Source organism: Pseudophryne corroboree, chromosome 9 (assembly GCF_028390025.1).
Source record: "Pseudophryne corroboree isolate aPseCor3 chromosome 9, aPseCor3.hap2, whole genome shotgun sequence".
NCBI classification, from domain to species: domain Eukaryota; kingdom Metazoa; phylum Chordata; class Amphibia; order Anura; family Myobatrachidae; genus Pseudophryne; species Pseudophryne corroboree.
Genome location: NC_086452.1, coordinates 449,953,816 through 449,980,472, shown reverse-complemented (window position 1 = coordinate 449,980,472; position 26,657 = coordinate 449,953,816). Strand labels below are relative to the sequence as shown.

At 48.3% G+C, this 26,657-nt stretch overlaps 1 protein-coding gene across 1 annotated transcript; it reads left to right on the top strand.

Annotated features, from left to right (window-relative positions):
• Positions 1-1,363: 1,363 nt before the first annotated feature.
• On the top strand, positions 1,364-11,880 carry MCM2 (minichromosome maintenance complex component 2). The gene is made up of 16 exons (XM_063941184.1): positions 1,364-1,514; positions 2,417-2,610; positions 2,941-3,110; positions 4,210-4,473; positions 4,636-4,855; positions 5,001-5,208; positions 5,472-5,606; positions 5,815-6,006; positions 6,122-6,215; positions 6,874-7,124; positions 7,279-7,405; positions 7,498-7,610; positions 8,646-8,888; positions 9,313-9,495; positions 10,018-10,173; positions 11,247-11,880. The coding sequence occupies exons 1-16, from the start codon at positions 1,509-1,511 to the stop codon at positions 11,355-11,357; spliced, it is 2,667 nt and encodes an 888-aa protein (XP_063797254.1). The 5' UTR covers positions 1,364-1,508; the 3' UTR covers positions 11,358-11,880.
• The last annotated feature ends 14,777 nt before the right edge of the window (positions 11,881-26,657 follow it).

The window sequence follows — 26,657 nt, the reverse complement described above, 5'->3', positions numbered from 1 at the left end:
ACTGCAGTGCCACTCCTAGATGGGCCAGGTGTTTGTGTCGGCCACTAGGGTCGCTTAGCTTAGTCACACAGCTACCTCATTGCGCCTCTTTTTTTATTTGCATCATGTGCTGTTTGGGGACTATTTTTTTCAAGTGCCATCCTGTCTGACACTGCAGTGCCACTCCTAGATGGGCCAGGTGTTTGTGTCGGCCACTAGGGTCGCTTAGCTTAGTCACACAGCTACCTCATTGCGCCTCTTTTTTTCTTTGCATCATGTGCTGTTTGGGGACTATTTTTTTGAAGTGCCATCCTGCCTGACACTGCAGTGCCACTCCTAGATGGGCCCGGTGTTTGTGTCGGCCACTTGTGTCGCTTAGCTTAGCCATCCAGCGACCTCGGTGCAAATTTTAGGACTAAAAATAATATTGTGAGGTGTGAGGTGTTCAGAATAGACTGAAAATGAGTGGAAATCATGGTTATTGAGGTTAATAATACTATGGGATCAAAATGACCCCCAAATTCTATGATTTAAGCTGTTTTCAGTGTTTTTTGAAAAAAACACCCGAATCCAAAACACACCCGAATCCGACAAAAAATTTCCGGTGAGGTTTTTCCAAAACGCGTCCGAACCCAAAACACGGCCGCGGAACCGAACCCAAAACCAAAACACAAAACCCGAAAAATTTCCGGTGCACATCACTATAAACGCTATCTACTTAATGTAATATTTCTTTCTACATTTCTCAATAAGAATTTTTTTGCCTAGGGGTGCCGTGAAAAAAAATTCTGATATTCTAGGGCCCCGTGATTCAAAAAAGTTTGGAAACCACTGGTATAAACTATAGAATTATATAAAAATAAAAATTCAAAAAATGTGAAATATTTATTTTTATTAGAAAAATATAAATTTAGACTCTATTTTTGTAAAAAAAAAAAAGTGTGTGTAATCAGATTTAAATTGCTATTATCGATGGGTAAAAACCACAGTATCATTGGTACAATCGATGGTGACCATCGATGGGTAACCCACCGATGACCATCTCTAGTACAGTGTCAATCTGATTAATATTCATGATGGACGATTTACATTCAAGGAGTATCTATCTCATTGGTGGGCCAATGCCACGTGATGCAGCCCCGCCTACCAATTGGCTGCCTCAGCTGCGAGAGGTAAACCGTTCCCGTCGCCTTTTTGGGCGTGGCCTACCCGCCGACACTCCTCCACGAGCCTACACCACAACCCGCCCCCAACTACATTGGCCGCTGTTATGGCGAAGGGCGGAGCGTCGCCTCCCGTTTCCCGCCACAACCTATGGGCCGCCCGGAATCACCATACCACGCCCTTTTCACGATACATATTAATGACATAGTAGGCGGGGCTCATGCAAACGAGGAGATTTTCGCGGGCTTGGGCTGGTCACGTGGAGTTTTCGCGCCAAGCCGGCAGCAGCAGCAGCATCCCCCCCATCAGCAGCAGCACGGGACAAGGCAGACTGAGCGGCTCCTCTCTGCACCTACAGCCTCAGCATGGCGGTGAGTGAGCGTCCTCAGCTGCTGTGGGACTACAAGTCTCAGCATACTGCACAGAGACTGTGATGTCTACAGACCTTTAAATGTTTCTACCTGTTCTTAGCAGCGGTATGCCATGTGTGGCCCTCCAGCTGCTGTGGAACTACCTCTCCCAGCATGCCCATGCCACAGAGTTACTCTTGGAACATGCTGTAAAACTATCAGGGCATGCTGGGATGTGTAGTTCTACAGCAGCTGGAGAGTCATACATTGCCAACTCCTGCCATAGCTCGCTGTGGGTAATAATGCATAAATAATGCAATAACAATGGCCTGCTGTACAGTGATGTGGTACTTGTAGTGCTACAAAAGGTGGCTGACAGCTGGGGGAGGGGGTATGTGTAGATGCAGCATAAGGCGTTCTCTGTAATGAAGTACCTGGGAAAGCTGTAATTTCCCTATCTCCATATGTACTAACCTAAGAAGTGCAGAGAAATCCCATTTATCCCTCTCTGTTGTGCTTCTATTCCTGCAGCTCACACTTGGGTCCGTGCAGCCGCGCCGTGTATAGTGATGAGAAGCGTCACTGTTATCCCCCTCTGTTCCGTGCGCCATGCATAGTTGCGGTTCAGATTTAGTATTGCACGTGCGTAGCGTGGAATTAGATTTTCATAACTCTTGCTGAATAGAGCTCTTGGTCTGTTTATTTGGTGTGTGCCCCAGAAGTCTCTCCCCTTACTGGACTGATGGGGCAGACCCAGTTGCAGTAGTTCGGAGCTGCGGTGTCATTGACTATAGAAAAGTTAAATTATTTGGGGGTGCAGATGGCATCTGACAGGGGTGCGTTCTTTCTGCAAACAGTGTATTGCTTTCTGAGTATTATCTGTATAATCCATCATAGCAGACTGTGTTATTCGTGCATTGCAGGATTCTTCAGAGTCATTCAGCATTGCGACAAGCCCCAGAACCGGATCCAGACGCGGAGACGGGCTCACGTCCAGTCCTGGCCGGGATCTTCCCCCTTTTGAGGATGAATCTGAAGGCCTCATAGGGGATGAAGTCCTACCGGTGGACGAGGAGGAAGATGATGGGGAGGAGCTCATTGGCGATGGCATGGAAAGGTGACGATTTTAAGCTCATGACAAATTCTACTTTGTCATCTTGATTTGAAGCTCTGCTAGAGATTTATCTGATTTTGGAGAGAGATAAAGTGGAGGAGTTGCCCGCAGCAAACAATTGGGTTCTAACTCATTTTACAGGTTGTGCTGAATAAATGAGTTAGAAGCTGGTTGCTATGGGCAACTTCCCTTTATCTCCAAGGTTCAATAAATCTTCCCTTGTTGTGTTTTTTTTTTTTTTTTTTTTAAAGTGGCTTTTTAAATAATAATAATAATAATTATAATTATTATTATTATTATTAATCTGTTTTTTGTTTTGGGGGGGTTCTCCAGGGATTATCGCCCCATCTCCGAACTGGATGTGTACGAGGCAGAGGGCCTGGATGACGAAGATGTAGAGAGCCTGACGGCCAGTCAGAGGGGAGCTGCGGAACAGGCAATGAGAATGAGAGATCGGGAAATGGGCCATGATTTGGGCCGCATGCGTAGAGGGCTTCTTTATGGTACGTTCAATAAAAGCATAGGTGTGCGCAGGGGGGGTGCCTGGTGCGCACAGGCACCCCATAATGTCTGGCACCCCGATCTCATATGCCTGATGCAGAATTCGCCGAGTAGACTGACTACTGTCCCCTTTGCGCTGCACCCTGTCAGGATTGCATTACTGACCGGACGCCTGGGTTAATAAAGAGTGCCACTGCCACCTGTTTTCAAACTCCCAGCTCCACCTCCATGTACAAAAACAGTGTGATATCATTACGTCATGCTGCTCGCACGCCCACCCGCCACATGCCCACCTCTCTCCTATGCTATGCCAACGCCAGCCACTGATGAGGAGCAGCATGCAGCCAGCGTTCCTCTTAGGAAGACAAATTCAATACTGGCAGGCGGTCGGCAGCAACATTGACACGTCACTCATTTTTCCAGCAGCAGCAGTACTAGTCTGCGACTGTCAGTGTCAGTGAGTGACTGACTTGTAAGTAAGCTGCTGCAGCTTGCAGGGGAAAGAGAGGGGGAGCCAGACCAGGCTGGGGAGGAGCACTGTAATTGCAGTGAGTGCCATCAGGGGTGTTTGTTTGGTCACACCACAACATCTGACAATGTATCTGCTTTATTAGGATTGGTACAAGGGTGGATATTTTATATTGCGTTGACCTCAATAGATGGTGCTAGACACGCCCAAAAGGCGGTGCTAGACACACCCCTCCGATGGTGCACCCCCTAATAAAATCTGCTGCGCACGCCTATGAATAAAAGCCTGTATGCCGGTGCTCCTGACAGCATAGTTCCCTATGCAGCGTTTTGTAATCTAGATCTATTGCCTTCAGCAAATGACATAAATACATTTCTTAATATCAAAACACCACTCCTAAGTATCGGAACGCCTGTATTCTGGTGGCCGGACCACTGGTTTTGGGGATGGAGAAAGATACTCGCCCATTCCGTTAGTGCACTTGACGCATGATCGGCTGCGTCAAGTACACCCCCCTGGGGTTATTCATTCTCACCCCCTGGTGTTATTCGTTCTCTTGTTTATCTGGGGGTAGTATTGTGTAAATGGCAGGTGCCGCACTGTACGAACAAAGCTGTCTATTCCGTAAATAGATAGCGACGATGAGGAGGACGATCGCCCGGCGCGGAAACGCAGGCTGGCCGAACGCGCCGCAGAGGGCGTCCCGGATGAGGATGAAGAAATGATCGAAAGTATTGAGAATTTGGAGGACATGAAGGGCCACACTGTGAGGGAGTGGGTCTCTATGGCGGCCACGCGCTTGGAGATTTACCACCGGTTCAAAAACTTCCTGAGAACCCACGTAGATGAACACGGGCACAACGTCTTCAAGGAGAAGATCAGCGATATGTGCAAAGGTAACCGCGTCTCCTTTCTCACTCTTCTGGCTTGCTGCCGTTACATGTATAGGAAGACTATCCCATAGTGGCCTTAGGCTTTCTCTGGTTCTTGGGTAGGAAGATACATATAGGTTGTAAGATGCTTTTTGAGGACCTGATGTGTTTTTGTTTCCGGTTCAGACAACAAGGAGAGTCTGGTGGTGAACTATGAAGATCTGGCAGCCCGTGAGCATGTCCTGGCTTATTTCCTCCCAGAGGCCCCTGCTGAAATGTTGAAGATTTTCGATGAGGCCGCGAAGGAGGTGGTCTTAGTCATGTATCCCAAATATGACCGCATTGCCCACGAGATTCACGTCCGCATCTCTCACCTGCCGCTGGTAGAAGAGTTGCGATCGCTCAGGTCTGTAGCGGAACTTTCCTATCGTAGTTAAAGGATTCTGATAGAATTTTTGTACTAGTTTAGTAACAACCTGTATGATCTGTGTGAGAGAGTGCGCATACAAGATTTGCTGCTGTCTGATTGGCTTTCTCTTTGCTCGCATCAGGCAGTTGCATCTGAATCAACTGATCCGGACCAGTGGGGTGGTGACCTGCTGCACGGGAGTCTTGCCGCAACTCAGCATGGTGAAGTACAACTGCAACAAGTGCAACTTTATCCTGGGGCCTTTCTTCCAGTCTCAGAACCAGGAGGTGAAGCCGGGTTCCTGTCCGGAGTGTCAGTCCCTTGGACCATTTGAGATCAACATGGAGGAGGTTGGTCATAGATCTGTGTCTTTAGCTTAAATCGGAATGTCTAAAACTAAATATAGGACCTTGACTAATATTGACCTAAAACTGTGCCCCAATAAGAGTTAAAAGCTGTACGTTTGGTATTATAGCTGCCATATAAAAAGGCCAGAATTTTTTATTTATTTTTTTTGCATCGATTAAGGGTTTCTTTTAAAATCCATCTGCAAATTTTTGACGCTGGCATATTGCTTTTTTTTTTTTTTTTTTTTTCTTTCTTTCCTTTCCAGACTGTGTACCAGAACTACCAGCGCATCACCATTCAGGAGAGCCCAGGCAAGGTGGCAGCTGGACGGCTTCCTCGCTCCAAAGATGCCGTCCTGCTTGCGGACTTGGTGGACAGCTGTAAACCAGGGGATGAAATAGTAAGTGATTTGTAATCGTGATCTTCATGCCCAGGCCTAATTGAGGAAAAGCGCCCCTTGCAACTAATCTGTAGTACAGAAATGTCCTACTCCAGAGAGTACGTTGTAATAGGAAATATTTTCCTATCTGTGCAGGGAAGTTGGCGTCAAACGGAGGTACGTGTCTTCTTGCTTGAAGGTACAAGTGTAACCACCTTCTGTTTTCCAGGAACTGACCGGCATCTACCACAACAATTACGATGGGTCCCTTAACACAGCCAGCGGTTTTCCTGTGTTCGCTACAGTCATTATGGCCAACCACATCACGAAGAGAGATGACAAAGTGGCGGTGGGAGAACTGACGGACGAGGATGTGAAAGCCATAGTGGCGCTTTCCAAAGATGAACGTATTGGAGAGAAGGTGAGGGGTGCGGAGTTTATGGGGATGTCTGGTCCTCTAGTGGTGGCTTAAAGCTTGCTGTGCTACGTTACCTGGTGAACTGCCAATAACCAAGCTCGTCATCTTTCTCCTGAAGATCTTCGCCAGCATTGCTCCGTCCATCTACGGACATGAGGACATCAAGCGGGGTTTGGCTCTTGCTATGTTCGGGGGAGAGCCAAAGAATCCAGGTATGTAAGTAAAAGACGTAGAATATACCAAACTGCTGTCCAGTTTCTCCTTCATCCACTAAGGGACACTGGAAGGTCTTGATGGTGGCTAGGTGGAGCTGGCACTTTAAATTCTTAAGAACTGTGACTGGCTCCTCCCCTCTATGCCCCGCCCCCCCTCCTACAGACCAGTTTGAAAAATGTGCCCGAGGGAGCTGGTCCTCTCTCTGGGCTTTCTCCAGAGAAGATTCGTATAGACGGCTGAGGACAGACAGCCTACTGCCCATTTGTCTGCAATGTGGGAGCTACGTTTTTTTTTTTTTGCGCGGCCTCTTATAAATTGTATATGTGTGTATACAACTGCATGATTTTATTAACCCCGTAAATTCTGTGCGCTAAAAGGCATTGCAGACACACAAACAAAAAAAAAGTTTAAATTGTGTCTATTTGGCAGCATTTAGGCTGATACTTCGTATCTCTACAGTGGTAATTAGCAACAATGTATCCAGTTGCCAAACTACTGACTGCATCAAAAGTATTGTAAAGCTACTGGGTAGTGTTGAGACTTATTATATAGAGATTGTAAACTGTTAAATAACTTATGTTATAATAAGATTTGCACAGCAATAGGAAACAAAATTAGATGTCTGGGTAACTTTATATGTTTTGTCCATGACAGGGGGTAAGCACAAAGTCCGTGGGGACATCAACGTCTTGCTGTGTGGTGACCCAGGGACGGCCAAATCCCAGTTTCTGAAGTACATAGAGAAAGTGTCCAGCAGAGCGGTGTTCACGACAGGCCAAGGAGCTTCAGCTGTGGGTCTGACGGCCTACGTCCAGCGCCACCCGGTGACCAAGGAGTGGACGTTGGAAGCTGGAGCTCTTGTATTGGCGGACAGAGGCGTGTGTCTGATCGATGAGTTTGACAAGGTAAGTGTTCAGTGTTGCCTGGGTAAAAAAAAAAAGACTCATTCTCCAGATACAAAGCAGACGACGTAGATGACAATTGCTCAGGAGTTGCTTATTGGCGGCTGCTGCAGTTTCGTGTTAATGCCATTTGTTCATTACAAGGTTTGTCTTGTAGATGAATGATCAGGACAGAACAAGTATCCACGAAGCCATGGAGCAGCAGAGCATCTCCATCTCCAAGGCTGGGATTGTCACCTCTTTACAGGCTCGCTGCACTATAATCGCAGCCTCCAACCCCATTGGTAAGCCTTTCCTTCTCCTAATTATCTCTTCACAACTAGATCTTTAAATCTTCACCGAATGTGTTTATACAAGACCGGTTTTGCTTTTGCAGGTGGCCGCTACGATCCATCTTTAACCTTCTCCGAGAACGTGGATCTGACTGAGCCCATAGTGTCCAGATTTGACATCCTTTGTGTGGTGCGAGACACCGTGGATCCTGTTCAGGTAACTGCGTGGTTTTGGGAATTGAAACTTTAATTGTGCTAAAAGTTCTAATTTTCATATTGCACAGTTAGACCTTTACATTTTTGTCTAACGTTCCCACACTGTTTACTCTTCAGGGTCCATGGGGATCTAGAGGGAAACCATGGGGTGTAGGTGGTTGGAGAGGACTGGGCCCCAAAGAGCTAAAAGCTTTAGCTCCCAGAATACCTTGGTCCATCGTCCCCTAGTCCTAGGCTAGCCAGTTTAGTTTGGTGCTGGCAGGAGCCGTATTGCCGCCCCCCCCCCCCTTCCCATAACTTAAAATTATTCAGTATGTTGTTGTTGTTTTTTTTTTTTTTGTTTTGGTGGGAGGCCCAAACGTGCTTCTGAAGGCTGTGGTCTGTAAGTGCCGGCCTATCTTATATAGTGGTCTAGTTCTACATAAGTTTGGTATTAAATACTAGACCCTGGTTTTCTGCAAATTGAACATTGTGTTCTATACACATGGGCAGAGAATAATTAGTGTTTGATCAATTCACGCCAGTGCTGCCTCTATTAATTGACTGACCATTTAGCTTTCTGGCATGTACATTAGGGAACCAGTCCCCAAATGGCATCCGGTCTTTAGGTCGACCACTATTGGTCGACATGCATTCGGTTGAGATAGTCACCAGGTCTAATGGCAAAGGTCGACACATGAAAAGGTTGACATGAGGTTTACAAAAAATATTTTTTTTTAATACTTTAAGCTCCACATTGACTACGATTGGGAATAGTAACCTTGCCCGACGCATGGCGAACCATGCGAGGGGATACAAAAAAAAATTGTCCTTTTTCCATGTCTGCCTATTTCAGGTGTCAACCCTATGATCCACACCCCCTCCCAAACGCTGTCTCCTGGTGCCCCCCTATGTGCAATTTGTCATGAAGAAATGGTATAACCTGAATTCTGATTGTTTTAGTAAATAATCTCTTATCATTGAACCTTTTAAACTACAGTTGATTTGAGCATCTTTAGCGGTTTCTGCAACAAGTAGATTGTGCTTTCTATTTCAGGATGAAATGTTGGCACGGTTTGTGGTTAGCAGCCATATCAAGCACCATCCTAGCAACAAGGATGCCGTCAACGGGGATGCAGAACAACTGGTTTTGCCCAATACGTTTGGGGTAGATCCGTTGCCTCAGGAGGTGCTGAAGAAATACGTCATATATGCCAAGGAGAAGGTCCACCCCAAGCTGAACCAGATGGACCAGGACAAAGTGGCTAAAATGTACAGTGATCTCCGGAAAGAGTCCATGGTGGGTGCTTTATCGTCGGTATTACTGTACGTAGAGAGGGGCCACAGTCATGGGAACATTTCACCATGAGGGTCAGCTGAGTACTAGCGATGCTGTTCTAACTTTTCTCCAGTAGGTGGTGCTGTTACATGTTGATTGTATTTCTAAGTACAGGTTTTGTCGTTCTCCTAATGTTCAAGGAGGGTCCTCTATTGGGGAAAACCCTTGGACTCCCCCCTAAGCATTTTCTTCTTCAGGGTCCATAGAGGGAGAGCGCGCAATATAAAATTATGTATAATGTTAGGATTCTTTAAGTAGCATTCTAGCAGTGCCAGTATAAAGACACTGGAATTTTCCTATCTGCGTTCTCGATATAATTGTTGATAAAGTGACTGTTTCCCTTCTTCCTCTATCATGTCGGTAACACTTTACTGTCCCCCTGCAGGCGACCGGCAGTATTCCCATCACGGTGCGACACATTGAATCGATGCTTCGTATGGCGGAGGCGCACGCTCGCATGCACCTGAGAGATTACGTGGTGGAGGACGATGTGAATATGGCCATCAGGGTGATGCTGGAGAGCTTCATTGACACGCAGAAGTTCAGTGTTATGCGGAGTATGCGGAAGGTGATTGCTTTTTGATACTAAGAACTGTATTGTGTAAACAAAAAAACAAAACCTTCTATAGCTGATATAAATGTCTCTTGTGCGCTGGGTGTTATGCCAAACTTTCCTCAGGCACCAACTAACTACGTTTGTGTTGTAACGCTCCTCGCTGGGTCACAATTGGATTAACGTAGATCAGATGAACTTCAAATTGGTTTAACTGATGGTGCGCTCATTAAGGAAATCCTTCAATGAGGGCACTGTTGGGGGGGGGGGGGGGGGGGGGGAATATGTATCAAACCTCTGAGAGAGATGAAGATGTCCATATCAACTTTTTAGCATTTTATGGACTGCTAGATAAATGACAGAAGTGGTTTGGTTGCTATGGGCAACTTCTCAACTACCATTTCTTGAAGATTTGGCTTATGTCCGCTTTAAGAGAAGCTGGAGTCTTTATATAGATCTCTACAGACTCAGGACCTCTCCCCCCTTCCACAACTGCCTGTAGAATGTTAATGTGAATTTTTGTGTCTTTAAATACAGACCTTTGCCCGCTACTTGTCGTTCAGGAGAGACAACAATGAGCTGCTCCTGTTCATACTTAAGCAGCTTGTGGCTGAGCAGGTGACGTACCAGAGAAACCGCTACGGGGCGCAGCAAGACACGATAGAGGTGTCGGAGAAAGACCTTGTGGACAAGGTGAGTGCTCCGAGGTTTCTGCCTTTTTTGGGGTCACTTAAGAGCAAGTCCAGTTTTGGACCTGAAATCTTCATGGCAGTATATTGTCCTGCGGTCCTCTCTCTAGCCAGGACAGCTGGCTGACGGACTAAAGTAGATATAAATGTGCGGAATACGTTTTAAATGTTCCTGCGTCTGTCCCGTGCTCCGTTTTCTGTTATCCGTGTAAATAAGTTGCCGTTCTGCTTCTATGTTCCTGGGCACGCTGGGCAAAAAACTCTCAGAGGTGTTCCGGAGCAGAGGTTAGTGTCTTTTTCCTGCGTCTAAGCGGTTAATGTGCTACCAGCATGGCTGCTTAATGAGCTGCGTACAGGAACCGGCTGAGATGGCAGAATTCATGACCACAGAAGTGGGTCTGTACTTTGCTGATGCAGGATGCTGCTTCCCACAGCCCGTGATATCTTGGCTCAGGATGTCTCTGCACCACCATATAGATAACCAGAGTAGCTACGGACAGCAGGTACCAGTGTGCGGAACCTTGTCCAGTACAGCAGCATGCAAAGGGCCTTGCCTAATGGTTCTGCAGAAGTAATGACTGTCATGTAAGATGATGATCCTATTGCTGTACATGCCAATTTCCTCCGTGCTCCACTTCATCTGTCCTCCTTAGTGTTATCTGATGTGTGAAATCTGCACAGGTTGCTGTAGTGATGATCCTGCTTCACTTCTCATATCTGGGGGAAGGGGGCTGGCTGTAAGATGCTGATAGCTGGGACATTAAGGGGGTTTGGAAAACCAGAAATTTACTTTCATACGGTCTTTTGGGGATTTGGAAGCAAATGAAATCCCACTCTTCCCCCGGTGGCCTTTGTAGGACACTTGTTAGCTTTAGGGGTAGATTCAATTACACGTCTGCTCTTCGCATTGCGCATATTTTGCCCATTTAGGTTAGGCACTTCTCTAAATCCTTTTATGGCGAGACCCTGCCTGGAACAAGTAGGATATTTTTTGCCGATGCTGGGTACGTTAATGTAACATTTACTGAAAGCCTTGTTTTCTGGATTTGACCCTCACTCCCTGTTCTTCCCGTATAGGCTCGTCAGATAAACATCCACAACCTCTCGTCCTTCTATGACAGCGAGTTGTTTAAGATGAACAGATTTGTGCACGATGTGAAAAAAAAGCTGCTTATACAGCAGTTCTGAGCCTGCATCGGATACGGGAAGAGCGATGGACATTGTGATATCGTGCCGTTTCCCGCTCTTGGACGAAGAGGGTTTCTTAATGAATTTGCTGGTTTTGCAGCTAATGGACTGCAGGTAAAACCTGGGGCATGTGCCGCCGGAGCCGCTCCAACACTGACAGCTCTGCACCTATGAAAATGACCGATATTGGGACATAAATGCCGCGTTTACAAGGCAGCACGGAAGACGCAATCTGTATATACATACTACCTTTCTCTATAGCTTACCTTCACTGTTACAGAAGCTTCTAGAGTTATTGCCGCTGGTAATTTTATCATGATTCGTGTTCTCTTACACCCACGCACACCCTAACATCCGTTTACAGGCTTCTCCATAAAGTCGCCTGTCCTTCCATAGATGTCTGCCTGGCCTGTGTCTAAGTGCGTAATCCAGGAAACAACTTCCGCTACAGTGCCTTTCTGTATATTTCTGACGAGTGATTTATTGTAATTTTCTAGTAAAATACAAGCAGTTTCCTTGCCAACGTGTTGTGTAATTTCAATTAGCGTAAGTCTCTTAGGGGATGGGAGTCCTGTCATTGAGTCGCGTAAAATTGGGGGAATCTAAACTCTTTGCGTTTTCATTTCCAGGAAAAACTCTCCTGATAAAAAAAAAAAAAAAATTTGTCATGTTGCCTTTAGAACAGGCCTGGTCAACCTGTGCCTCTACAGCTATACAACTACATGTTCCAGCATTCCCTAATAGAAAAACTGTGGACAGGCCTATTTTAGACCGAAGAGCTAGTTGTGTAATTTCTGTGTATGCAATGGCTTGGTCGTAAGTTACTGTAATTGGTGGGAGGGGGGAAAGCTGCGTTAGTGAGTGGAGGGGTATTGTAATGGTGCAGGTCTGTGTTTTGTACCTGTAATATAAACAGGAGCTACAGCTACAAGACGGTATCCTCCTCCGTTATATAAGCACCACTCGTCCTCTGCAGCGGTGGGGAAAAGAACTTGTCCCCCACCATTACAAACGACTTGGTGGGTTCCCCTGGCTGCCAACTGGTCGGATCAGGAAGTTATGCCAGTGTGCGCATGTGTGCTATTGTCACTTAGGGAATAAATGGAAAAAGGGGGTGATTTTAAGTCCTGCCAAGGGGTGTATTCAATAAGAGTCGGAAGCTGCCATCTTGTCGGAAAGACGGCAGCTTCTGACTGATTTAGGTCTGAAGGGGTTCCGACCTATTCAATAGGGGCTGATTTTTTTTTCCGACAAGTCAGGAATTCCCGACTTGTTGTAAAAAACACGTGGATCGGCGGCTATTCTGCCGATCCACTTAATTTGTCGACAAACGCAATATGACTTGAAAACAAGTCCGGTTTAGGTGAGACGTGGAGCGGTGCGACGGGCTACAGGGATGAGAGGTACTTTGCAGCGCCTCCCCCCGTTGCCGCAGACATCACCACTGTCAGCTTTGGCGCTATCTGCATACCCTGCCGCCGCTGTCAGCGGCAGGACAGGACCCCGGGCCGTCCATTAAATAGGCCTTTGATCCATTCTGACAAATGTATGTCGGAATGTATTCGACACTTACATTGAATACATCCCTAAACCTTCAACCTAGAAAGATTTGGGTACTATCTCCCGAAAAAGGAGAGTTCCCTCTTTAAAACCTTGTGCCCACATAAAAGCTAACGTCTGGTAATCTCATTGTTAACTCCTGCATTACAGAAAAATAATGTAGCCCAGGCATTCTCTCCCCAGACCTAGCTACAAATAAGCAAGGGACACCAATTTAAGAGAGAAGGTCCTCTATGAAATGTTGGGCCCATTCGCTATATTGCCTTGTGACCACACTATGGAAAACGTAACACCCATAATTTCTCTAACGTCCTAAGTGGATGCTGGGGACTCCGTAAGGACCATGGGGATTAGCGGCTCCGCAGGAGACTGGGCACAACTAAAGAAAGCTTTAGGACTACCTGGTGTGCACTGGCTCCTCCCACTAAGACCCTCCTCCAGACCTCAGTTAGATTCTTGTGCCCGGCTGAGCTGGATGCACACTAGGGGCTCTCCTGAGCTCCTAGAAAGAAAGTATATTTTAGGTTTTTTATTTTACAGTGAGATCTGCTGGCAACAGACTCACTGCAGCGAGGGACTAAGGGGAGAAGAAGCGAACCTACCAAACAGGTGGTAGTTTGGGCTTCTTAGGCTACTGGACACCATTAGCTCCAGAGGGATCGACCGCAGGACCCGACCTTGGTGTTCGTTCCCAGAGCCGCGCCGCCGTCCCCCTTACAGAGCCAGAAGCATGAAGAGTCTGGAAAATCGGCGGCAGAAGACTTCGGTCTTCACCAAGGTAGCGCACAGCACTGCAGCTGTGCGCCATTGCTCCTCATGTACACCTCACACTCCAGTCACTGATGGGTGCAGGGCGCTGGGGGGGGGCGCCCTGAGGGCAATATATGACACCTTGGCTGGCAAATCTACATCATATATAGTCCTAGAGGCTATATAGATGTAAAATTACCCCTGCCAGTATTCCAGAAAAAGCGGGAGAAAGTCTGCCGAAAAAGGGGCGGGGCTTCACCCTCAGCACACTGGCGCCATTTTCTCTTCACAGTGCAGCTGGAAGACAGCTCCCCAGGCTCTCCCCTGTAGTTTTCAGGCTCAAAGGGTTAAAAAGAGAGGGGGGGCACTAAATTTAGGCGCAATATATGTATACAAGCAGCTATTTGGGGAAAAATCACTCAGTTATAGTGTTAATCCCTGCATTATATAGCGCTCTGGTGTGTGCTGGCATACTCTCTCTCGGTCTCCCCAAAGGACTTTGTGGGGTCCTGTCCTCAGTCAGAGCATTCCCTGTGTGTGTGCGGTGTGTCGGTACGGCTGTGTCCTCATGTTGGATGAGGAAGGTTACGTGGAGGCGGAGCAGAGGCCGATAAATGGGATGTCGCCCCCTGTGGGGCCGACACCAGAGTGGATGGATAGGTGGAAGGTATTATACCGACCGTGTCAACTCCTTACATAAAAGGCTGGATGACGTAACAGCTGTGGGACAGCCGGCTTCTCAGCCCGCGCCTGCCCAGGCGTCTCAAAGGCCATCAGGGGCTCAAAAAACACCCGTTACCTCAGATGGCAGACACAGATGTCGACACGGAGTCTGACTCCAGTGTCGACGAGGTTGAGACATATACACAATCTACTAGGAACATCCGTTACATGATCTCGGCAATGAAAAATGTGTTACGCATTTTCTGACATGAACCCAAGTACCACATAAAAGGGGTTTTATTTTTGGGGAGAAAAAGCAGCCAGTGTTTTGTTCCCCCATCAGATGAATGAATGAAGTGTGTAAAGAAGCGTGGTTTCCCCCGATAAGAAACTGGTAATTTCTAAAAAGTTACTGATGGCGTACCCTTTCCCGCCAGAGGATAGGTCACGTTGGGAGATATCCCTTAGGGTGGATAAGGCGCTCACACGTTTGTCAAAAAAGGTGGCACTGCCGTCTTAGGATACGGCCACCTTGAAGGAACCTGCTGATAAAAAGCAGGAGGCGATCCTGAAGTCTGTATTTACACACTCAGGTTATATACTGAAACCTGCAATTGCCTCAGCATAAATAGTGCTGCTGCAGCGTGGTCTGATACCCTGTCAGATAATATTAATACGCTAAGACAGGGATAATATTTCTCTATCGTCCTAGTGGATGCTGGGGTTCCTGAAAGGACCATGGGGAATAGCGGCTCCGCAGGAGACAGGGCACAAAAAGTAAAGCTTTTTCCGATCAGGTGGTGTGCACTGGCTCCTCCCCCTATGACTCTCCTCCAGACTCCAGTTAGATTTTTGTGCCCGGCCGAGAAGGGTGCAATCTAGGTGGCTCTCCTAAAGAGCTGCTTAGAGAAAGTTTAGCTAGGTTTTTTATTTTACAGTGATTCCTGCTGGCAACAGGATCACTGCAGCGAGGGACTGAGGGGAGAAGGAGTCAACTCACCTGCGTGCAGGATGGATTGGTTTCTTGGCTACTGGACATCAAGCTCCAGAGGGACGATCACAGGTACAGCCTGGATGGTCACCGGAGCCACGCCGCCGGCCCCCTTGCAGATGCTGAAATCAGAAGAGGTCCAGAATCGGCGGCTGAAGACTCCTGCAGTCTTCTAAAGGTAGCGCACAGCACTGCAGCTGTGCGCCATTTTCCTCTCAGCACACTTCACACGGCAGTCACTGAGGGTGCAGGGCGCTGGGAGGGGGGCGCCCTGGGAGGCAAATGAGTACCTATAAAGGCTAAAAATACCTCACATATAGCCCTAGAGGCTATATGGAGATATTTAACCCCTGCCTAATTTTTCTAAATAGCGGGAGACGAGCCCGCCGGAAAAGGGGCGGGGCCTATCTCCTCAGCACACGGCGCCATTTCCTCTCACAGCTCCGCTGGTCAGGACGGCTCCCAAGTCTCTCCCCTGCACTGCACTACAGAAACAGGGTAAAACAGAGAGGGGGGGGCACATTTATGGCGATATTTTGATATAACAAAGCAGCTATAAGGGAGCACTTATTATAAGGCTATCCCTGATATATATATATATATATATAGCGCTTTTGGTGTGTGCTGGCAAACTCTCCCTCTGTCTCCCCAAAGGGCTAGTGGGTCCTGTCTTCGTTAGGAGCATTCCCTGTGTGTCTGCTGTGTGTCGGTACGTGTGTGTCGACATGTATGAGGACGATATTGGTGTGGAGGCGGAGCAATTGCCAAATATGAGGATGTCACCCCCTAGGGAGTCGACACCAGAATGGATGCCTTTATTTATGGAACTACGGGATAGTGTCAACACGCTAAAGCAGTCGTTTGACGACATGAGACGGCCGGACAATCAATTAGTGCCTATCCAGGCGACTCAAACACCGTCAGGGGCTGTGAAACGCCCTTTGCCTCAGTCGGTCGACACAGACCCAGACACAGGCGATGACTCCAGTGGTGACGGTGACGAATCAACCGTATTTTCCAGTAGGGCCACACGTTATATGATTTTGGCAATGAAGGAGGCGTTACATTTAGCTGATACTACAGGTACCACTAAACAGGGTATTATGTGGGGTATGAAAAAACTACCTATAGTTTTTCCTGAATCAGAAGAACTAAATGACGTGTGTAATGAAGCGTGGGTTGCCCCTGATAAAAAGCTGATAATTTCAAAGAAATTATTGGCATTATACCCTTTCCCGCCAGAGGTTAGGGAGCGCTGGGAAACACCTCCTAGGGTGGACAAGGCGCTAACACGCTTATCTAAACAAGTGGCGTTACCCTCTCCTGAGACGGCCGCACTTAAAGATCCATCAGATAGGAGGATGGAAAATATCCAAAAAAGTATATACACACATGCAGGTGTTATACTACGACCAGCTGTAGCGACTGCCTGGATGGGCAGTGCGGGGGTAGTTTGGTCAGAATCCCTGAATGAAAATATTGATACCCTGGACAGGGACAATATTTTACTGTCGTTAGAACAAATAAAGGATGCATTTCTTTATATGCGTGATGCACAGAGGGATATATGCACACTGGCATCACGGGTAAGTGCTATGTCCATTTCGGCCAGAAGAGCTTTATGGACGCGACAGTGGACAGGCGATGCGGATTCAAAACGGCATATGGAAGTTTTGCCGTATAAAGGGGAGGAGTTATTTGGAGTCGGTCTATCAGATTTGGTGGCCACGGCTACAGCCGGGAAATCCACCTTTCTACCTCAAGTCACTCCCCAACAGAAAAAGGCACCGACTTTTCAACCGCAGCCCTTTCGTTCCTTTAAAAATAAGAGAGCAAAGGGCTATTCATATCTGCCACGAGGCAAAGGTCGAGGGAAGAGACAGCAACACGCAGCTCCTTCCCAGGATCAGAAGCCCTCCCCGGCTTCTACAAAAGCCTCAGCATGACGCTGGGGCTTCTCAAGCGGACTCGGGGACGGTGGGGGGTCGTCTCAAAAATTACAGCGCGCAGTGGGCTCACTCGCAAGTAGATCCCTGGATCCTGCAGATAATATCTCAGGGATACAGGTTGGAATTAGAGACAGATCCACCTCGCCGTTTCCTGAAGTCTGCTTTACCAACGTCCCCCTCCGAAAGGGAGACGGTTTTGGAAGCCATTCACAAGCTGTACTCTCAGCAGGTGATAGTCAAGGTACCTCTTCTACAACAAGGGAAGGGGTATTATTCCACTCTTTTTGTGGTACCGAAGCCGGATGGCTCGGTAAGGCCTATTCTAAATCTGAAGTCCTTGAACCTGTACATAAAGAAGTTCAAGTTCAAAATGGAGTCACTCAGAGCAGTGATAGCGAACCTGGAAGAGGGGGACTTTATGGTATCCTTGGACATCAAGGATGCGTATCTCCACGTTCCAATTTACCCCTCACACCAGGGGTACCTCAGGTTCGTTGTACAAAACTGTCACTATCAGTTTCAGACGCTGCCGTTCGGATTGTCCACGGCACCTCGGATCTTTACAAAGGTAATGGCCGAGATGATGATTCTTCTTCGAAGAAAAGGCGTATTAATTATCCCATACTTGGACGATCTCCTAATAAGGGCGAGGTCCAGAGAACAGCTAGAGATGGGATTAGCACTGTCTCAAGAAGTGCTAAAACAGCACGGGTGGATTCTGAATATTCCAAAATCCCAGTTAATGCCGACAACTCGTCTGCTGTTCCTAGGGATGATTCTGGACACGGTTCAGAAAAAGGTTTTTCTCCCGGAGGAAAAAGCCAAGGAGTTATCCGAGCTTGTCAGGAACCTCCTAAAACCAGGAAAGGTGTCTGTACATCAATGCAAGAGTCCTGGGAAAAATGGTGGCTTCTTACGAAGCAATTCCATTCGGCAGATTCCACGCAAGAATTTTCCAAAGGGATCTGTTGAACAAATGGTCAGGGTCGCATCTTCAGATGCACCTGCGGATAACCCTGTCTCCAAGGACAAGGGTGTCTCTTCTGTGGTGGTTGCAGAGTGCTCATCTATTGGAGGGCCGCAGATTCGGCATACAGGATTGGATCCTGGTGACCACGGACGCCAGCCTGAGAGGCTGGGGAGCAGTCACACAAGGAAGAAACTTCCAGGGAGTATGGACGAGCCTGGAAACGTCTCTTCACATAAACATTCTGGAACTAAGAGCAATATACAATGCTCTAAGCCAGGCAGAACCTCTGCTTCAGGGAAAACCGGTGTTGATCCAGTCGGACAACATCACGGCAGTCGCCCATGTGAACAGACAGGGCGGCACAAGAAGCAGGAGTGCAATGGCAGAAGCTGCAAGGATTCTTCGCTGGGCAGAGAATCATGTGATAGCACTGTCAGCAGTGTTCATCCCGGGAGTGGACAACTGGGAAGCAGACTTCCTCAGCAGACACGATCTTCACCCGGGAGAGTGGGGACTTCATCCAGAAGTCTTCCACATGCTGGTAACCCGTTGGGAAAGACCAATGGTGGACATGATGGCGTCTCGCCTCAACAAAATACTGGACAGGTATTGCGCCAGGTCAAGAGATCCGCAGGCAATAGCTGTGGACGCGCTGGTAACGCCTTGGGTGTACCAGTCGGTGTATGTGTTTCCTCCTCTGCCTCTCATACCAAAAGTATTGAGAATTATACGGCAAAGAGGCGTAAGAACGATACTAGTGGTTCCGGATTGGCCAAGAAGGACTTGGTACCCGGAACTTCAAGAGATGATCACGGAAGATCCGTGGCCTCTACCTCTAAGGAGGGACTTGCTTCAGCAGGGTCCCTGTCTGTTTCAAGACTTACCGCGGCTACGTTTGACGGCATGGCGGTTGAACGCCGGATCCTAAAGGAAAAAGGCATGCCGGAAGAAGTCATTCCTACTTTGATTAAAGCAAGGAAGGAAGTAACCGTGCAACATTATCACCGAATTTGGCGAAAATATGTTGCGTGGTGCGAAGATCGGAGTGCTCCGACGGAGGAATTTCAACTGGGTCGATTCCTACATTTCCTGCAATCAGGATTGTCAATGGGTCTCAAATTGGGATCTATTAAGGTTCAAATTTCGGCCCTGTCGATTTTCTTTCAAAAAGAATTGGCTTCAGTCCCTGAAGTCCAGACCTTTGTTAAGGGAGTGCTGCATATACAGCCTCCTGTGGTGCCTCCAGTGGCACCGTGGGATCTCAATGTGGTTTTGGACTTCCTAAAATCTCATTGGTTTGAAACACTAAAAAAGGTGGATTTGAAATATCTCACATGGAAAGTGACCATGCTTCTAGCCCTGGCTTCTGCCAGGAGAGTGTCAGAATTGGCAGCTTTATCTTACAAAAGCCCATATCTGATTTTCCATTCGGACAGGGCAGAACTGCGGACTCGCCCGCATTTTCTCCCTAAGGTGGTGTCAGCATTTCATCTGAACCAGCCTATTGTAGTGCCTGCGGCTACAAGTGACTTGGAGGACTCCAAGTTACTGGACGTTGTCAGAGCATTACAAATATATATTGCAAGGACAGCTGGAGTCAGAAAATCTGACTCGTTGTTTATATTGTATGCACCCAACAAGATGGGTGCTCCTGCGTCTAAGCAGACGATTGCTCGTTGGATCTGTAGCACAATCCAACTTGCACATTCTGTGGCAGGCCTGCCACAGCCTAAATCTGTAAAGGCCCACTCCACAAGGAAGGTGGGCTCATCTTGGGCGGCTGCCCGAGGGGTCTCGGCATTACAACTTTGCCGAGCAGCTACGTGGTCAGGGGAGAACACGTTTGTAAAATTTTACAAATTTGATACTCTGGCTAAGGAGGACCTGGAGTTCTCTCATTCGGTGCTGCAGAGTCATCCGCACTCTCCCGCCCGTTTGGGAGCTTTGGTATAATCCCCATGGTCCTTTCAGGAACCCCAGCATCCACTAGGACGATAGAGAAAATAAGATTTTACTTACCGATAAATCTATTTCTCGGAGTCCGTAGTGGATGCTGGGCGCCCATCCCAAGTGCGGATTATCTGCATAAATTGTACATAGTTATTGTTAACTAATTCGGGTTATTGTTGAAGGAAGCCATCTTTCAGAGGCTCCGCTGTTATCATACTGTTAACTGGGTTTAGATCACAAGTTGTACGGTGTGATTGGTGTGGCTGGTATGAGTCTTACCCGGGATTCAAAATCCTCCCTTATTGTGTACGCTCGTCCGGGCACAGTACCTAACTGGAGTCTGGAGGAGGGTCATAGGGGGAGGAGCCAGTGCACACCACCTGATCGGAAAAAGCTTTACTTTTTGTGCCCTGTCTCCTGCGGAGCCGCTATTCCCCATGGTCCTTTCAGGAACCCCAGCATCCACTACGGACTCCGAGAAATAGATTTATCGGTAAGTAAAATCTTATTTTTGCTAACATTGAGCATATTTAAGACGTTGTCTTATATATATAAAGGATGCACAGAGGGATATTTGCCGGCTGGCATCCAGAATTAATGCAATGTCCATTCTGCCAGGAGGGTATTAGAAACCCGGCAGTGGACAGGTGATGCTGCCTTTAAAAGGCACATGGAGATTCTGCCTTACAAGGGTGAGGAATTGTTTGGGGATGGTCTCTGGGACCTCGTATCCACAGCAACAGCTGGGAAGAAAAAATTTTTACCTCAGGTTTCCTCACAAAAGCCTAAGAAAGCACCGTATTTTCAGGTACAGTCCTTTCGGCTTCAGAAAAGCAAGCGGGTCAAAGGCGCTTCCTTTCTGCAGAGACAAGGGAAGAAGGAAAAAGCTGCACCAGTCAGCCAGTTCCCAGGATCAAATATCTTCCCTCGCTTCCTCTGAGTCCACCGCATGACGCTGGGGCTCCACAGGTGGAGACAGGTGCGGTGGGGGCGCGTCTCGGGAACTGCAGGGACCAGTGGGCTTGCCCACAGGTGGATCCCTAGGTTCTGCAAGTAGTAGTTCGAGGCGACTCCCCCTCGCCGTTGCCTCACATCAGCCTTGCCTGCTGCCCTCAGAGAAAGGTAGTACTGGCGGAAATTCACAAGCTGTACTTCCAGCAGGTGAAATCAAGGTACCCCTCCTTCAACAAGGCCGGGGTTACTATTCCAAATTGTTGTGGTACTGAAACCAGACGGTTCGGTGAGACCCATTCTAAAATTGAAATCCTTGAACACTTATATACGAAGGTTCAAGTTCAAAATGGAATCGCTCAGGGCGATTATTGCAAGCCTGGAAAATTTCAGGGTATCACTGGACATCAAGGATGCTTACCTGCATGTCCCTATTTACCCTCTTCACCAGGTGTACCTCAAAATTGTGGTACAGGAGTGTCATTACCAATTCCAGATGTTGCCGTTGGTCTGTCCCCGGCACCGAGGGTATTTACCAAGGTAATGGCCGAAGTACTTATCCCGTACTTGGACGATCTCCTTATAAAGGCGAGGTCCAGGGAGCAGTTGTTCGTCGGAGTAGCACTATCTCGGGAAGTGCTACAACAGCACGGCTGGATTCTTAATATTCCAAAGTCGCAGCTGGTTCCTACGACGCGTCTACTGTTCCTGGGTATGGTTCTGGACACAGAACAGGATAAAAAGGGTTTCTCCCGGAGGAGAAGTCCAAGGAGTTGGCGTCTCTAGACGGAGACCTCCTAATACAAATACAGGTGTCGTGCATCAATGCACGCGAGCCTTGAGAAAGATGGTAGCTTCTTACGAAGAATTTCCATTCGCCAGGTCCCATGCAAGGATCTTCCAGTGGGATCTGTTGGACAAGTGGTCCGGGTCGCATCCTCAGATGCATCGGCGGATAACCCTGTCTCCAAGGGCCAGGGTGTCGCTGGGGTGGTGACTGCAGAGTGCTCATCTTCTAGGGGGCCGTAGATTCGGCATACAGGACTGGGTCCTGGTGACCACGGATGCCAGCCTTCAAGGCTGGGGGGCAGTCACACAGGGAAGAAACTTCCAAGGCCTATGAAAAAGTCAGGAGACTTCCCTACACATAAATGTTCTGGAACTATGGGCCATTTACAATGCCCTAAGTCAGGCTAGATCCCTGCTTCAACACCGGCCAGTGCTGATCCAGTCAGACAACATCACGGCGGTCGCTCATGTAAACCGACAGGGTGGCACAAGAAGCAGGATGGCGATGGCAGAAGCCACAAGGATTCTCCGATGGGCGGAAAATCATGTGTTAGCACTGTCAGCAGTGTTCATTCCCGGAGTGGACAACTGAGAAGCAGACTTTCTCAGCAGACACGACCTCCACCCGGGAGAGTGGGGACTTCATCCAGAAGTCTTCCAAATAATTGTACACCGTTGGGAAAGGCCACAGGTGGACAGGATGGCGTCCCGCCTCAACAAAAAGCGACAGATATTGCGCCAGGTCAAGGGACCCTCAGGCGATAGCTGTGGACGCTCTGGTAACACAGTGGGTGTACCAGTCGGTGTATGTGTTCCCTTCACTGCCTCTCATACCCAGGGTAATGAGAATAATAATAAGAAGGAGAGGAGTAAGAACTATACTCATTGTTCCGGGTGGCCAAGAAGAGCTTGGTACCCAGAACTCCAAGAAATGATCTCAGAGGACCCATGGCCTCTGCCGCTCAGACAGGACCTGCTGCAGCAGGGGGCCTGTCTGTTCCAAGACGTACCGCGGCTGCGTTTGACGGCATGGCGGTTGAACGCCGGATCCTGAAGGAAAAGGGCATTCCGGAGGAAGTTATCCCTACGCTATTTAAAGCTAGGAAAGAAGTGAACGCAAACCATTATCACCGGATATGGCGGAAATATGTTGCGTGCTCTGAGGCCAGTAAGGCCCCAAAGGAGGAATTTCAGCTAGGTCGATATCTGCACTTCCTACAAGTCCAGAGGTGACTATGGGCCTAAAATTGGGTTCCATTAAGGTCCAGATTTCGGCTCTATCGATTTTCTTCCAAAATAGAACTGGCTTCACTGCCTGAAGTTCAGACTTTTGTTAAGGGAGGGTTGCATAGTCAGCCCCCGTTTGTGCCTCCAGTGGCACCGTGGGATCTCAACGTAGTGTTGGATTTCCTGAAGTCGCATTGAGTTGAGCCACTTACATCCGTGGAGCTACAATACCTCACGTGGAAAGTGGTCATGCTGTGGACCTTGGCGTCGGCCAGGCGTGTATCAGAATTGGTGGCTTTGTCATGCAAAAGCCCTTATCTGTATTTTATATGGATAAGGCGGAATTGAGGACTCGTTCCCAATTCCTTCCTAAGGTGGTAGCAGTTTTTCATGTGAACCAACCTATTGTGGTGCCTGTGGCTACTTGGGACTTGGAGGTTTCCAAGTTTCTGGACGTAGTCAGGGCCCTGAAAAGTATATGTTTCCAGGACGGCTGGAGTCAGGAAAACTGTCTCGCTATTTATCCTGTATGCGCCCAACAAGCTGGGTGCTCCTGCTTCTAAGCAGACTATTGCTCGCTGGATCTGTAGCAGGATTCAACTTGCACATTCTGCGGCTGGACTGCCGCACCCTAAATCTGTGAAAGCCCATTCCACGAGGAAAGTGGGCTCTTCTTGGGCGGCTGCCCGAGGGGTCTCGGCTTTACAAATTTGCCAAGCTGTTACTTGGTCGGGTTCAAACACTCTTGCAAGAGTCTACAAGTTTGATACCCTGGCTGAGGGGAGGACCTAGAGTTTGCTCATTAGGTGCTGCAGAGTCATCCGCACTCTCCCGCCCGTTTGGGAGCTTTGGTATAATCCCCATGGTCCTTACGGAGTCCCCAGCATCCACTTAGGACGTTAGAGAAAATAAGATTTTACTCACCGGTAAATCTATTTCTCGTAGTCCGTAGTGGATGCTGGGCGCCCATCCCAAGTGCGGATTGTCTGCAGTACTTGTATATAGTTATTGCCTAACTAAAGGGTTATTGTTGAGCCATCTGTTGAGAGGCTCAGTTGTTATCATACTGTTAACTGGGTATAGTATCACGAGTTATACGGTGTGATTGGTGTGGCTGGTATGAGTCTTACCCGGGATTCCAAATCCCTTCCTAATTGTGTCAGCTCTTCCGGGCACAGTATCCTAACTGAGGTCTGGAGGAGGGTCATAGAGGGAGGAGCCAGTGCACACCAGGTAGTCCTAAAGCTTTCTTTAGTTGTGCCCAGTCTCCTGCGGAGCCGCTAATCCCCATGGTCCTTACGGAGTCCCCAGCATCCACTACGGACTACGAGAAATAGATTTACCGGTGAGTAAAATCTTATTTATACCTGCAGAATTTAGCGGCTGCCTTAGCAGCTATTGAGGCCCATGCACCAACATGTAGAGATACAGTGCCAGCCAATGAGCCCCTAACCTCCGTGTTACTGGCTGTTTGAAAAATGACAGGAGCTGATTGGTTGTTACTTGACCTCTCCAAGCTTTGATATCTATGCGCTTTGGTCTGGTGCTCGTTACAGGGGAAAATGCCCTTCTCCATCTTCCAAGCCCTGCCCCCTCCCCAGTAGTGGCCGGCACACACATGGGGGGACTGTCTTGAAAGTGCGGAGTCTCCCTTTTCAAATGACAATGCCTCCTTAGTTATTCACTGTACAATTGAAAAAGTACACCAAAAACTTTAAACTCTAATTCCCATTTCTCTAACGTCCTAGTGGATGCTGGGGACTCCGTAAGGATCATGGGGAATAGATGGGCTCTGCAGGAGACTGGGCACTCTAAGAAAGATTTAGTACTACTGGTGTGCACTGGCTCCTCCCTCTGCCCCTCCTCCAGACCTCAGTTAGAATCTGTGCCCGGACAGAGCTGGGTGCATTTTAGTGAGCTCTGCTGAGCTTGCTAATAAGAAAGTATTTTAGTTAGGTTTTTTATTTTCAGAGAGCTTCTGCTGGCAACAGACTCTCTGCTACGTGGGACTGAGGGGAGAGAAGCAAACCTACTAACTGCGGCTAGGTTGCGCTTCTTAGGCTACTGGACACCATTAGCTCCAGAGGGATCGAACACGGGAACCTGACCTTGTCGTCCGTTCCCGGAGCCGCGCCGCCGTCCCCCTCGCAGAGCCAGAAGACAGAAGCCGGCGGGTTGAAGCAAGAAGACGTCAAAATCGGCGGCAGAAGACTCCTGTCTTCATGTGAGGTAGCGCACAGCACTGCAGCTGTGCGCCATTGCGCCCACAATAACCCACACACTCCGGTCACTGTAGGGTGCAGGGCGCAGGGGGGGGGGGGGGGCGCCCTGGGCAGCAATTAAGTACCTCCTGGCAAAAGCAGCATATATACAGTTGGACACTGTTATATGCATGAGCCCCCGCCATTAATTTTACACAAAAGCGCGGGACAGAAGCCCGCCGCTGAGGGGGCGGGGCCTTCTTCCTCAGCACTCACCAGCGCCATTTTCTCTCCACAGCTCCGCTGAGAGGAAGCTCCCCAGGCTCTCCCCTGCAGACTCACGGTAGAAAGGGTAAAAAGAGAGGGGGGGCACATAAATTTAGCGCATTAATTATATATACAGCAGCTACTGGGTGAACACTAAGTTACTGTGTGATTCCTGGGTCATATAGCGCTGGGGTGTGTGCTGGCATACTCTCTGTCTCTCCAAAAGGCCTTGTGGGGGTCCTATCCTCATATAGAGCATCCCCTGTGTGTGTGGTGTGTCGGTACGCGTGTGTCGACATGTTTGACGAAGAGGGCTATGTGGAGGCAGAGCAAGTGCAGATGAATGACGTGTCTCCGCCGACACCTGATTGGATGGATATGTGGAAGGTGTTAAATGATAATGTAAACTCCTTACATAAAAGGTTGGATAAAGCTGATGCCTTGGGACAGTCGGGGTCTCAGCCCATGCCTGATCCTACAGCGCAGAGGCCGTCAGGGTCTCAGAAGCGCCCACTATCCAAAACTGTTGACACAGATATCGACACGGATTCTGACTCCAGTGTCGATGACGATGATGCAAAATTGCAGCCTAAAATGGCTAAAGCCATCTGCTACATGATTATAGCAATGAAGGATGTTTTGCACATATCAGAGGTAAACCCTGTCCCTGACAAGAGGGTGTATATGTATGGGGAAAAAAAGCAAGAGGTGACTTTTCCCCCTTCACATGAGTTAAATGAATTATGTGAGAAAGCGTGGGATTCCCCCGATAAGAAAGTGCTGATTTCCAAAAGGTTACTTATGGCTTACCCTTTCCCGCCAACGGACAGGATGCGCTGGGAATCCTGTTCTAGGGTAGATAAAGCTTTGACACGCTTATCTAAGAAGGTGGCCCTGCCGTCACAGGATACGGCCGCCCTGAAGGATCCTGCAGATCGGAAGCAGGAAAGTATCCTGAAGTCTGTTTATACACATTCAGGTACTCTACTGAGGCCAGCAATTGCGTCGGCCTGGATGTGTAGTGCTGTAGCA

Coding starts and splice junctions, on each gene's coding strand:
- MCM2 (XM_063941184.1), top strand. Junction 4,474..4,635: donor GATCAGCGATATGTGCAAAG/GTAACCGCGTCT, acceptor TTTCCGGTTCAG/ACAACAAGGAGAGTCTGGTG. Junction 7,125..7,278: donor TGATCGATGAGTTTGACAAG/GTAAGTGTTCAG, acceptor TTTGTCTTGTAG/ATGAATGATCAGGACAGAAC.